Source organism: Rattus norvegicus, chromosome 13 (genome assembly GCF_036323735.1).
Source record: "Rattus norvegicus strain BN/NHsdMcwi chromosome 13, GRCr8, whole genome shotgun sequence".
Classification (NCBI taxonomy): domain Eukaryota; kingdom Metazoa; phylum Chordata; class Mammalia; order Rodentia; family Muridae; genus Rattus; species Rattus norvegicus.
In genome coordinates, this window is record NC_086031.1 from 102,090,065 (window position 1) to 102,103,969 (window position 13,905).

At 40.6% G+C, this 13,905-nt stretch overlaps 1 protein-coding gene across 11 annotated transcripts in view; it reads left to right on the forward strand.

Annotated features, from left to right (window-relative positions):
* Nucleotides 1–13,905, forward strand: part of Esrrg (estrogen-related receptor gamma) — a 617,835-nt gene that overhangs the window by 391,022 nt on the left and 212,908 nt on the right. The window contains exon 1 of one of the 11 annotated variants that reach the window (NM_001401443.1): nt 5,961–6,187. The exons of the other annotated variants lie outside the window; for them this stretch is intronic. Coding sequence (NP_001388372.1) covers nt 6,132–6,187 — 56 coding nt within the window. The 5' untranslated portion in view covers nt 5,961–6,131. Of the gene's footprint in view, nt 1–5,960; nt 6,188–13,905 lie in introns of those variants that run through there. 11 annotated transcript variants of the gene reach the window in all.

Below are 13,905 nucleotides of genomic sequence, written 5' to 3' on the forward strand. Positions count from 1 at the left end.
AAATATTGCTAATACTAAGAGAAAGCTCACGTTAAGGAGGGGAATCGTTAGGATTTATTATCCAAACTGCAGGATTTTTGAGCATCTAAAGAGGGATGGTTGTCAGTCCTAGGACTAGGATAACGGGCTCAAACAAGAATGACCCTAGCCCAGTAAGTCATAAGCCTTCCACCCGTAACCCCGGCCAAGCATTTTACTGAGTTAGTTTAACTTGTTGAATTGTGATAACAATTCTATAAAAACCTGTTTTCTCAATTCCCATTTGATACAGAAAGAAACAAAAAGTTGCCTAGGTACAGTGACTGGATACTAACACCTTAATCTCTCTCTGGGTCACTGGATTGTGAACCCTGACCTATCTCAGAGCAGGCTGAGGCTCCTTCCTATAAGCCCCTTTAAGTCTCTTGGTTTCTGCAGGTATGAGGGACACAGTCCTAATTAATCAGGGTTGGTTGAGGGAAGCAGATTTTTATCAAGCACGGTCATTTGTGAAACAGATCCTTAGAAGTTTGCCAGCTTCTAACATTAAAAAAAAAAAAAAGTCTAATGAACTCTTTCAGCCCGTGTATGGGGATATCTGATGGCACGATCGATCTCGGTCTCTTTTCTGTTTTTTAAACTAGTCCTTTGAAATTCTGGACAAAAAGGGTTAATGGAAACTCTCAGAGTAGAAACCTTTCAAATTATATTGATAATCATCAGGGGAAAATGTGCTTTTGTGTGTGTGTGTGTGTGTGTGTGTGTGTGTTTCATGGAATACACATACACACACACACACATTTCTCCTCAGATATGCTGTATATGCAATGTGGTGGCTAAGGTGGGTAATTTGGTCCTTTTGCTGGCATCAAACCGTGCATTGATATTCAGAAGTCTGTCATATTTGTTCCGCCCCTCCCCCACTCTTTCCGCGTCCCCCACTCTGTTCTCTCAGAAGGAAACCACCCTTTATTTTGGACAACACGATCACACACACCATTGAGTCAACAATTTATAGCTTTTGAAAAATAGGGACTTTGTCCCCTCTTAGGTTCATTGTTTATCATAATCTCAAGTGAAAAGGCTAATTTACCCTTTCTATAGGAATATTTTAAGCTTGATTATCATAATATTACAGCCGCCTGAAAAGGTCTAAAAACGGGACATTGACCTTGAATGTTTTCTGCATTTAGCTCGTGGTGCTTAACATTCAGGAAAGAATGTAACTGCAGCTCATTTATTAATGTATAATTTCTCGATGTTAACTATGGCTCCGTCGATGCATGCCATGCAGTCTGCACAAAGCTTACAGGATGCCCTAACATGTATCTGATATTTTACAAGAGCGAGGGGCCTTGGAAATACAATGTAACGAAAGTCAGTTTTCCCCCTGGACTGACTGTAGTTTATAATTTAATTTTTACTGACACTTCCCCGTGTATATTATTAGCCTGACAAAACGCAAGCAAAATAATCCTGAATTAATTAAACAGAAACTAAATTGCCTCTAGTAGTTTCTCTGTCTCTCCCTGGCTTTTTACACACACACACACACACACACACACACACACACACACACACACAAACACACGCACGCGCGCGCGCGTGTGCCACTTGGAAAAAGAGTTCGGCGTGTTCTGGAAGTGAGACAATAGCCCCTTCCTCAGTGAATGTAGACTCTGTAATTTGGGGACGGGTTAGATAGATTTATGGGACAAGAGGTTTGTCAGAAGGCAAGGCTTTTATTAGTGCTTCTGTGGAAGCAACCACTTGCTACAGAAATGATTGCTTCTTGCCAATGGAGACGAGAATTTAAATATCTAAGTCTGTGCCCTGGAAATGAAAGGCAACACCAAGTGAGGTGTGGTGAATTGTGAGAGGTTCTGTAGCAGTGGAAAGCGGACTTGGATGTGAGTCTCTGCTCTCAGTGGGAAAGGTGCTAACTTAGGCAGGCACAAGAGAAGCTGGCTTCTGCAAGTGACAGAACAAGGGACAGTTAGATGAGGGGACCTGAAGAAGGCCACAGGGCTCCTGAGGGCAGTACAGGGGGCCTGGCATCTGACTGTGTGCTTGTTACCTAAGATGCTTTTCTGAAGATGTTTGTCATTGGTCTCCTTTGGGGTGTAAAGACAGTAGTCTCTGATAATCCTGGTTAGTGAGGTTTATATGCTAGTGTTCACTGTGCCGTGTACAATACGTCTAAGATAGTAGGAAAAGTATTTCTAACAGCCACTTTTCAATTGGCTAGGGACCTGAGGGGAGACACTTTTGAATGGTAGGATACAAGGCAAACTGGAATTATCAGTGCATTAGGCTGTTGGCTTTCAAATGCGCGACAAATGTCAGAAGTGCAGTGTGAAAAGGAGACCTTCAAACGCGCCAAAGACGATTTTAAGCAGCTCGATAGGTCTGTCCTATTGGTTCTCATAGACAAAGTTGAAAACTAAAACCATCAGAAATACAAGAATGACGGAGACTAAATTCCTCCTCATCTCTATCCAACCCCCAAACAGTGTTAGGATGTTTTAGGTCATGGTTTTGATGGAATGTAGTCAAAATTCTGCCATATACAATTCACAGGAGTCTGGCTCTTTTCCCATGTAGACATTGCTTGCTCCCGTTTCATTCAAAGAGAAATGAAACCTGTCCTCTGAGGGGTGCATTTGTTGAAGACATTCAGATATTCGTGACTGCATTGTCTAAGGAAGAAGAGATTGGAGTTCTTCAGAGACTATAGACCCAATGCCCGAGAGACTGATAGTGCCTAATTTATTTATATTCTTTGTGCAACAGTCCTCAGGGGTCTTTTTGTTTGACTCAATTTTTCCTGATTTGGGTGGACTCCTTGTGGTAAAATTGTAAAGCATATACACAGACCAACAGTACGTGTTTACCTAGGCTTTTGTCTCTTTCCTCCCATCTCTGAGGTGACTCTGTAGTTTTTCTGAGATTCTTGGGTGCTTAGTTCAGGTGGCACGTTTATTATTAATAATTCTCTGTCCCTACCTCTTCTAAGACGAGAGAGCTCTGTGGCTGGGACAGGCTTCTGATGCCGTGAGCTGTGTGTTTGTATACATTCCTGGAAGCTTCTTTGCAAGTTTATTGCAAATGGGCATTATTTTAAATTGGCTGCACCGGGTTCAAGATTACAAGTAGCACCTTAGGGTCTTGGGCAGGGCGTATACCACACATCACTTACCTAACACACATTACTGGCTCAGTGAGCATGTCTTTAGGGAAGGATCAGAAAAGAACGCCGTGCATGTCAGTGCATGTTTCTCAGTGGGCACAGAGGATAGACTGGTCCATGAGGCATGTGAGTCTAAGTATGTTTCCAAAATACACAGCAGAGAAATCAAATGTCCCCATATAAGAAAATTTTGGGAAATCAAAGATTACTTCTAGACCTTGTAGTGACTTTAAGACTCATTGGTGAATAATTGACTCTAAACCTTGTCTTTAAAGGGCCATTTCGAAGGAGTCACAATGAATGCTGTCACAGCGGCGTGATACAATGTGATTGAATATAGTATGGGGCACTGTACAAGTGCAGAGTGGAATACATTCTTTGGGGTATTAAGATGTGTCAAGTAGACAGAATGATTCTAAATTTTAAGTAAATATCCTGGGGGGAAAATAAGAAACTTCTGTTGGAATGTGAATATATATATACATATATATTATAATAGGTATATAAATCTATGGTTACTTTGAAATTTTTAACTTAGTAAAAGAAATCAGAGCAGTGTTTGAATGTTTAAAAGATGCTTTTCTTTCTATAGCAGTTTACGCCTTTGTGTTTCTCCAATTGCATTTTAGAGAAAAAGAACATATTTCTTGCAAAACGTCTTTTTATTTATTTCTTCACTTGTAAACTGATTCCATGTCTCATTTCAACTGAATAGGCAAATCTTTTAATTTTTTTTTAAACTGGGTGTCTGAAGAGTGCTTGGATTTTCTTCTCCATATCAAAGCTCTTTTAATTCAGTGCTCACAACCAAATTTACATCTTAATTGCAGAGTTCACATTTAACAATATAGGCAGCATAATGCTACTGGTAATTAAGCTTTTACTACCTGTTTTTATACAGTATTCTTAAGCACAGCCTTTTTCCCCCCTGTGTGAGCCCTGGTTCTAGAAACTTGTGTACATTTAAAACACACAGAGAAGGAATCAGATGCCTATCTTGGATTTAGCTAAATACATGTTGGAGTGGGGGGGGGGTGACAAAATCGTGCCTGTCATTTTATATTCTGAATTTTAATGTGGATGTTCTATTTTAGTGTTTTGTTCCTTAAAGACCTAGAAAATCTGAGAGGGCTGGGAGAGTTAAGTTCTGATGTGGTGAATTTAACACACACTGAATATCTGAGCTGTTTGAATTTGATCACAGAGGTTATCCTAATCCTACCCTATAAGACTTCAGATGCAGGAGGTTGGTAAGCAAGACAACTGAATTCTGTCAAAAGCCTAGGTCTTCCACTCCCCAGAAGGTAGCAGATAACAGCTAGAAATAGTTGCTATCTCTTTCAAATATGCATTTGGTTATATATATATATATATACATATATATACATATATATTTCTATAGTTTAAAATAGAACACAAAGATATTCTTATTATATGAGAATTAGAGGCAGCCCATACACTACTGTAAGAGGAAAAACATTGTTCTCTCTTACATTGTCTTTTATACTTTTGACTGAGTGGCCATAATTTTTGTACATTATTATCTGTCTGAAGCTGCTTCTTGTAGGCCAAGCTGTGGGGCAACATGCAAATATGATGAGTTAATTTTTTAAAATAAGCCAGGTGTGCTGTGTGTAGGAGCTCATAACCCGTGCTTTACCTCAATGCTAAATATTTGGATAAAATCACATCTACATATAATTTTATTTACATTCACATATAGATACGAATATAAATATCCACATAGATGAATATGTCTCCTGTACTGAAATAAGTACATGCTTCATCCTTTCGGCACACTGTTTCATGTTCTTGCCACAAAAACCAACCGTATATTGATTTTGTGCAAAGTACACTGATATTTAAGGTTCTTGTTGCCGCTCCCTGTCCCCGCCCTCGGTCAGTCTTCTCCTCAAACCTGGAAAGTGAAGTAGGCAGTGCAGCCTGAATTTGTTACCTTTGTTTTGAAAGGCTGTGTGCCTCATATGTCAGAGAGAGAGAGAGAGAGAGAGAGAGAGAGAGAGAGAGAGAGAGAGAGAGAGAGAGAGAGAGAGAATATTACCCACAGAATTTGCACAGGCCCTCTCTCCAACTGTATCGGTGCACTCTTTTCTTCTGTACTTCCGTGATGCTACCTTCCACCCCAGAGGGCTCGGCCAGTCAGTTCTTTTAGGCTGAAACCATGTCGAAGAAAGTCTTATTTTATTTTAAATGTTCTTTAGGTTAGGACACAACAAGGAAAGGTATTAGCAGAAGCCAAGGAGACAGCAGAACACACGCAGCAATAATAAGAATAGTAAGAGTAAGTAAAAAGCAGCCGTCCCCGGTGGAGAACTCAACACACAGAGTAAGGCCAGATAAACTTCCTTCCCCACCTTCCACAGCAGAGTCCTTCGGTCAAATTTATCGAATTGGCCTGAGTTCTTTGCAAAAACAAAATAGGTCTGGGGTTAGAAAACCAACCATAAATCTCTTCAGCGTAGAGTGAGTTAAGTTAGTTACGCTTGATATTTTCCCCTTTCTTTCTTTTTCATTTTTTTTTAAAGGTTCTCGGGGGTGGGGGTAGGAGTTAAAAGAATAATAAGGGGGAAGCTGCGGATCGCTGAGGCTTTTGCAGCCGGCTGCAGCTTTGCCCACCGTGCTCCGGGCAGGCGTTTGCCCTGCCTACCTGCAGGCTGCGGCTCGGGCGGCTCGCGTCGCCTCCCTCCTGATTGGGCAGCGGCCCCCCAATCAGAGGCGCTCCTGGGCCGGTGGGACTGCATATGTAAAGCCCTACTTCATATTAATAAGCTCCAATCGGGGCTTTAAGTCCTTGATTAGGAGAGAGTGTGCGAGCCTCGGTCCCAACTGGCCGTGCCTATGGGCTTGTCACCAGGAGAACGCGTGTGTTAATTGCACCGGGCTCTGTCAAGGAAACTTTGATTTATAGGTGGGGTACACAAATAATGGTTGCCGGGCGCACATGGATTCGGTAGAACTTTGCCTGCCTGAATCTTTTTCCCTGCACTACGAAGAAGAGTAGGTACCTTTTTTTTTCCTTTCCTTTGCAACTCGGCGTGGGGGTGCGTGTGTTCGGGAGAGTGGACCGGGCAGCGTGTGTGCACACGGATCAGCGTAGTGACCTGGGTGTTCGGTGCGTGTGGGTGCTTGATGGTGTCTGTCTGGTGCCTTTTGTGTGCAGGGTGATCTCCTAATTCAGTAAGTGGAGAATTGTTCTCCGACTCCAGTGTTACCTTTGAGGCAGCCCTGTGACTGTCACTAAAACAGCTGGGTGACAGTCACTTCTCTTTCAGGTGCTAAGAATAGGCGCTGGGCACCAATGCTCAGTGAACTGTTAAAATGCATCTTTTACCCAGATCCATTTTCCCTAGGAAAGATGTTTTAAAATACAATATTCAAAATGATTTATACTACTGAGTGCCTCTTATGTATTTGCAGTTTGACAGATATTTGAAACTCCCTGTCACCCTTTACCGTGCTGAGTTAGAGGCAAAATTGTACATTTATTAATTCTCCTTCAGAGAACAATTTAGCAACTAGCCCTGTGCTGCTCAGAGCCAGCGTAATGGTATTTGTGTGGTTAGCATTAACTCAGTACTTAACTGGCAAATCAGTCCATTAAGTAACATGAGATTTTCACACATTATAAATATTTAAAGGGGAGAAAACTGAAGACGAAACAGTAGAGACTTTAAAAAATAATCTTCCCTTAAATAGACAATGTGCAGGTCCTGAGTTTGGTTGATCATGTTCATATATATATATATATATATATATACATACATATATATGTATAATTAAACCCAGTTCGCTGATATTTATGGATGACTTCTTGGATATTCTACATATTTAGCTCATTAAAGGTCCAGAGCAGAACTAGGGAAAGCAAATTGGGCTTTTTTTGTGTAAATGAGGAGATCATAAACTTAACTTCAACCCACTGTTAAGATAAAATATCCATGGACCACGGAAGCTGTCACTGGTCTCTTTTGCTTTCCTGTTGAGTCAGTTAAATGGCTTTCACATTACAGTAATAGCAACTGCTATAATTTTTAAAAGAGCGCTCTTGGCAAACCCTTCTCCTGATAGACTGTGAAGAAAGCACAGAACTCTGAGCTGGGCCAGTGTGTTGGTGGTAAGAGTCCACTAGCTGTCCTCAGCAACTGCCCTTTGCATCGTAATCAAGGGAGGGACACGAGAAGCCGCTTGTAGTCTCCGGCTGCCTGTGTGTGTTTGAGTGTGCGTGTGAGTGAGTGTACGGTACGCACACGCTCTCACAGGAAGAGACTAAGATCGGAAACACTGAGAGGCTGTCTTTGCATCCGTTCGAAACACTTGAGGGAGAGCCAGCCTTAAAATGCTCAAGAAAAAAAATGAAACACAAACAAAGGTAAGACTGCCCAGTCGAGCACAGTGCACCTGGGATGGGAGAATTATAAATGTTCTCATGTCTATGAGAAAGCCTCAAGCTCACCCAGAGTCTGAACTTTGTCTCCCAAATAAACAAACAAAGCAAACTTTAAATATCCCTCCGAAGGCTTCATGGAAAAAGGAGTTTCCTTGAATTTAACTTCTTATACCTAATTTGAATAATTAGTTTAGATAAGCCTCTTAGAACAGATGTATTTAAATGAAACCAGGGCACATGCCCTTTGGCTTTGGCGCAAGATTCAAACTAGCTTTTCTCTTTCTTTCTTTCTTTCTTTCTTTCTTTCTTTCTTTCTTTCTTTCTTCCTTTTTGGCTCAATTAAAAGTCATCTTTTAAAAATCCAGATTTATTATGTGGGTGCAGTTGTGGTGGTTACGTGGTTCACTGGACAGACCGAAAGACCCAGGGCTGAGCAATGAATGCATCTGCCTCTCTGTCTCAATTAATAAACCGCAGAATTTATACATGCTATTAATATTCATAGTAATTGTGCCGGTTTCAACCCCATCACGTGTGTATACACAGAAATGAAACCTGAGTTATGCAATTTCCAAGGAAAATATTGGACCATCTCTGCTTAGGAGACTGTTAAAAAGATTCATGCAATTTATTGACCACCATTAAGAGAGCTTAAAATGTTAACCTCTAACTATGTAAGTACATACATTTTTTTTTAATTTTAGGAAAGGCGCCAGCACTTACAAGAGCACAATGCTGTAACGCTTGTTTCCCACTGAATAGCAGTAATAGCTGATAACATAAATAGACGGAAATAATGTATCTGCTGGTTTTGACACATGTGTCTGTGTAATCATTCTAAATGAGTGCGCTCCTCTCACGAATCCCTTTCAACCTCTGATTAAAATGTAACATTGACTACAGGATTATAGAGCGGACTTAATTTTACTGACTGTTTTAACAGTTGTCACAGCTGTTGGAAGAAGGCAATTGAAACACTCCAGAACGGGCAGGGAGAGGAGGTGGCAGTCTAGGAAATATCAGCTTTGATCACTGAAATCCAGACAGTGAACATTGAACAGTTTCTTGTTTGAAGGATCCCTGCACAGAGCTATGTGCATTTTATTGTGTATGCGTCCCTCTGTCTGTTTTAGGGTGTTGATTTTTATTTTCCTCTCTGATTCGTGCATTCTTAGGAAGAGCTAACCTGAATTGAGATAGACTTCTCCCAAAGTAATACTATCATGGAGAAATATGAAGAATAAAAATAAGAAAGAATTCTGTATATAATCACAAAAGCCTAAATTATAGTGGGTATGGTTACTTTTTTTTTTAAAGGAAAAATAGGAGCCTGCCCTAAGTTCCCTTAGATACAACAGGATTTGAGAGCCATCAAGAGGTACTTGAAGTTTATTTTTCTAAGGTAGAATACCCAAGCTCCAGACTTGGAACTCTACTTTCTGTCCTGATTCTTCTATATAAATCTGTTGCAAACACCTACAGTGTTAAAGGTAGGTGGTTGTAGGTGAGGTCTTCAGAAAATCTCTTGGTAAATCTCTAGAGATGACAGCCAGGAGCAATTAGTGTTCTCAGGCTGTAAGCTTGCCCACCACAAAACTGAACGGAACATTTCTGTTTTCTCAAGGAATTAAATAAATATGGTGCATGCCCTAACTACATATGTATATAGTATAAATTGTGTGTATGTGTGTGTCTAAGTGATTTGTATTATGTAACTCGTAATTTATTTTTTTTTCTTCTTCTTGAAGTAACAATTTTTTTCAAGTGTCCCTGAGTTAATGGAATACAGAGGGAGTTGGTGGTGACAGACACCTGGGCTCTCCCAGCCCTTTGTGTTAGCCTATGTGGGTCTACCTTGCACACGTTTGGCAGTGGATTTGACCATCTTTCCATCTTAGCAGACGCAAGGGCGACAGATACTACGGGCTCGGTCTTCCCTACAGTGATGGCTTCTTAATGTGCTGTGGGTGTGCAGCTTTATTTACTGAACCTAGTGTGTTGCAGTGGTAATTAACCCATGTTATTAGCAAAGCCCTTGTGGACAGCCATTAATTCTCTTGCATGGGTGATCATTTTTCCAGCGTTTTTTTCCCCCAATAAGGTAGAGCTGTTCCTTTAAATATGTATGTATGTATATTCATATATATGGATATATATATGAATATGTGTATATATTCTACATTGATAGTCTTTGATATATTTCTTTAATTTAATCTGACCTGTAATGTATAGTGGCTACTTCTTGGAGAATGGCATCGAAATCCAGATTTTAAAACTGCTAACAGGGGAAAATAATTTTTTCTTGTTGTCATTTTCTCCTAAAGTTGAGAGAGAGTGAAAGAGACAGGAATTTCAAGCTTAAAAGGAAATTAACGCAGGAAATCACTTTTAACTTCAAATAGTCCAGATCCTAGAATTTATGATTTTGATTGGCTTTGAGGTTTTCCTTTTTGATCAGATTTTTATTTAGTTAATAACAGTTTGGGCATTTTTGTAAAATATTGAGGCAGCAGAAAAATACTGCTGCTTCCTTGGTTGAGAAAAGATAAGGACCGTCTCATTAGCTGGGCCATACTTTTGCAATTAATTTTCCATACCTGGTGCTATTCATCAAAGGGGGCAGCTAACTTCTCTAGGGTTCTGTTTAACAATACTTTCATGATCCCTCCCTCCGGCCAGAATCACAGACAAAGAAGATATGGTTCTTTGGGAAGGTGGCACAGTGTCCAAATTGCAGGTCTGTGTCACTTGTGAAAAATTCCTCAACAGTGCTGCTAGCTTAGTGATTAAACAAACTATTTCTTTGTTTTGCTTGTCAGAAGATGTTCGGCAGGAAAGGTTGTCCTCCATATGATTTCAGAGACTGACTTACAGTGATGTTCTCCGGCTGGTACTTTACATATAAGTGGTCATTCACAGCAGTGGTTTTAGTGAAGCCAATTAATAGCAAATAAACTTTCTAGATCAAGCAAGCATTTAGGGAGAAGATGAGAGTGTGCGACCACAGGAGAAGTTTCAAGTCCCTGAGTCTGGTTCCCGAGCAAATTCACAGGACAGAGAAACAATACCAGGTTGATATGCTGTGGCGAAGGCTAGCTCTGGCCGAGCCAGCTCTCTGGAGAAAATCTTTGATTATGTTGGGCCAGTTTGTTCAGTTTTTATCTCTTATACACCCACCGGTATTGTATTAAATTGTCATTGTCCTAAAACGCATGAGATAGAAATGAATTGCGCTTTTCTCTGCACCCTGACAGTGAAATATTTCATCTCTCTCCAGTCATATTCCCGTCCGTTTGGTAGCACAGGGATGACACCAGACGTCTCTACGGCTTGACATTCTTGCTGCATTTTGCATGTCTTATCATTGATTTTTTTTTCCTGTGGCCACGTCTACATGGATATAGATTATCGATGCTGTGTCTGATAAATAGATGCACATGTGGTCCTTCAGCATCGCAGCAGCTGCGAGGATGCATAGGATGCATAGGATGCATAGGATGCATAGGGGAGTGTGTGTGTGTGTGTGTGTGTGTGTGTGTGTGTGTGTGTGTCTTTCACTGCATGTGGAATACGCACGTGTGTGGGGAGAGGGCTATGTGAACAGTTTAGATATGTTGCTAATATTACCCAGAAGCTATTGCCTAATAAAGTCATTTTGCCAATTAAATTTGCCAGGCACGGTGTTAACCTGGAATTCATGTTTTGAGTATTTGTCAGGCCCAACTGGAAAAGGAATTGACTTAGCTTGTTACACAGGGCAGGTGCACAGGTAACCTAGAATGCACATTTTATCTGATTTTAATTTTTTCAAAAATTATGTTCACTTATATATCCAGCATCTAGTAACCATAAATAATTTGTAAAATAGGAAATCAACTGCCGATGGTAAATGCATAATTTAATGGGTTGAGCCCGTATCCAGTAGGATATTTTGCAATAGCTCCTGGCTACATCTTTTCCTATATAATTGGCCTGACAAATATATGATAATAAAAGGCAGGGCAGCTCTCACGCAAATGTAAAAAAATGTGAATTTATGTTATTGCACTTACTAAATATGTCATTTGCTTTATTATTTTTTTCCTAAGAGGAAGTGGATAAAATTGATAGATATTTTGTACCTGTAAAATTCACTCTGGGTGTTAGTTAATTCAGCTTTATTCTCTGAGGTAAATTCTGGATTCTGTGGTTTTTACTTTCATAAATCTGAGTGTGCGTTGAAAGAGAACATCGATGCGATTGCTCTTTCTAATCTTCTAATTCGTGTTCTAATTTGTCTGCTCCTTTAAAGTGCTGGGTTTCTTCCCTGCCTTTATTTATTTGCATAACGCTTTATCAAATTCCTGCCCTGCCTTGTGTGTATGGAAAATTCCTGCTAACTGCTCCCTTACTGTGAGGCATCAGTCAGCCTTCACTCTCCGAGGTGGGGAGTGACGCCTTCTCCTCGAAGGGCCTACCTGGCCAATTTCTGTTTCAAGTTCACATCCGCCTCTCACTTCCTAGGGTCTCAGGAAGCCTCAGCTAATAAAATGGATCTCCGTTCTGACTTTCTCCAGCCACATCTTCCCTTCCCGCTACTCCATAACGAGTGTCGGATGTTTCTTCCTCTCTGATTTTTGGACAACATCTTTAAAAGTGTTTTGCCAGTTATTAAATTGAAAGGATCTAGATTTTTTTCCCTCCCATCAAATGTGTGTGTATTGTACACATGGATTTCTGGTGTTAATTTCCGAAGGATATTTTCGAATGTTTGGAGAGAACTGGCATTAATATATATTTTAATTTCTTCAAGTGGTATTCATCCTAATTTGTGGCAAGGCCTCTGTATTCGGAAGCTAATTTGTTAAGGCAAATCAACAAAGGAAAGGTATAGATATTTTAAAATTAGATTTCCACTGGCCTTTTGAAATCTATTGCAACATACTGGCAAAGGTTTATATGTGCATTTAACTATAGATTTTAACATAGAGTACTGAACAAAACATTGGCTTTGACACATGAAATGTATCAAATATTAAAGTGTTGGAGAGCATCAGGACTGTGCTGAAGATTGGGGTCTGTACTAGCTAAAGAACCTAGACACAAATTTGTATTTTAATTGTATGAAGCAGTTTTCATCACATGCCCCTGTGCTTCTCCTGTGGCCTCCAGTGCAACCAAATTGCATGCAGAATTTACATCGCCGGGACTGAAGTGCATCTCACGTGTAATACACATTGGCAGCACGTACCTAGCCAAAGAAAACAAATTAATATTGGGCACGCTGAGGGCTGCCAGGCACATCACAGACGCGTCAATTTAACTTCGCCTCATCATCCACCTTCCCTGCAAACAGTTGGTCAGGATGGCACTGGATAGACGGAGGCAAGCAATAAATCCTCACAGAGATCAGAGATCGGGCGGGACAGGCGAGGGAGAGGAGAGCGAGCTGCTTGCTGACCTCTTATTTAAAACCAACCATAGGGATTACGTCCTAATGGGTGGTCATGAGTGTTGTTATCACTGAAGTTCATTCCGATTCTCCTAGCCAAAGCATGCATCTCTGAGGTGATAAGCCTTCATCATATTTTATGAAACAATTCTTTTTTTTAAATCGTGGAGAATCCTCAGGCTTCTGGGAAGGCCACTCTGAAAAGGAAACATCTCTTTTTTTGGGGGGGGGGAGTTTACCTACATTTGTCTCCAAAAGCAAAGTAGAATTCCCTTTTTGCTTGCCTGGCCTGGTCAGTATGCAGTAAGTAGAGGCGTGCTGAATTTTACTCCCCCGCCCCCGCCCCCGCCCCCATGCCCTAGGTCAGAATGATCTCGGCAGATGATAAATTTCTTTTTCATCTGCTCCCCCAAATTTACTCATTTGTCTAATGGCTTTTGAGAATTTAAGCAAAGGCTTGCTCAGTGAATCCGTATTCCCTTTTCTCTCTAATGTCTACAGTATGAATTAAAATAGTTTTTCCCACGTCTACCTTCCAAGCTGTTCATATGCCACACTCAGAAGAATTTCCTTAGCTCGAAAAAGAAAGAAAAAGCTTGTATGCAAAGTTAGTGCAAGCAGAAGATCTCGCGTGAGAAAACACTAGAGGTTCGCCTGCTTTCTTAAGAATCATTTAGTCATGAGCTGTTCCCCAGACTTTCAAATTCTTATAGTACGTCTATGTCCCCCAGACCCAAAGATGGCTGTGAGCAATGGCATTTATTTTCCCCAAATGCAAACCCTTTGGAGGCCTTCTTTGGCAGATGGTCATTTGCCAAAACAGATGTGATAGTTTGAGAAGGATTGTTATACCCAGAATCAATCATGATCAGGGTAAGAGACGAGAGCCCAGGTTTA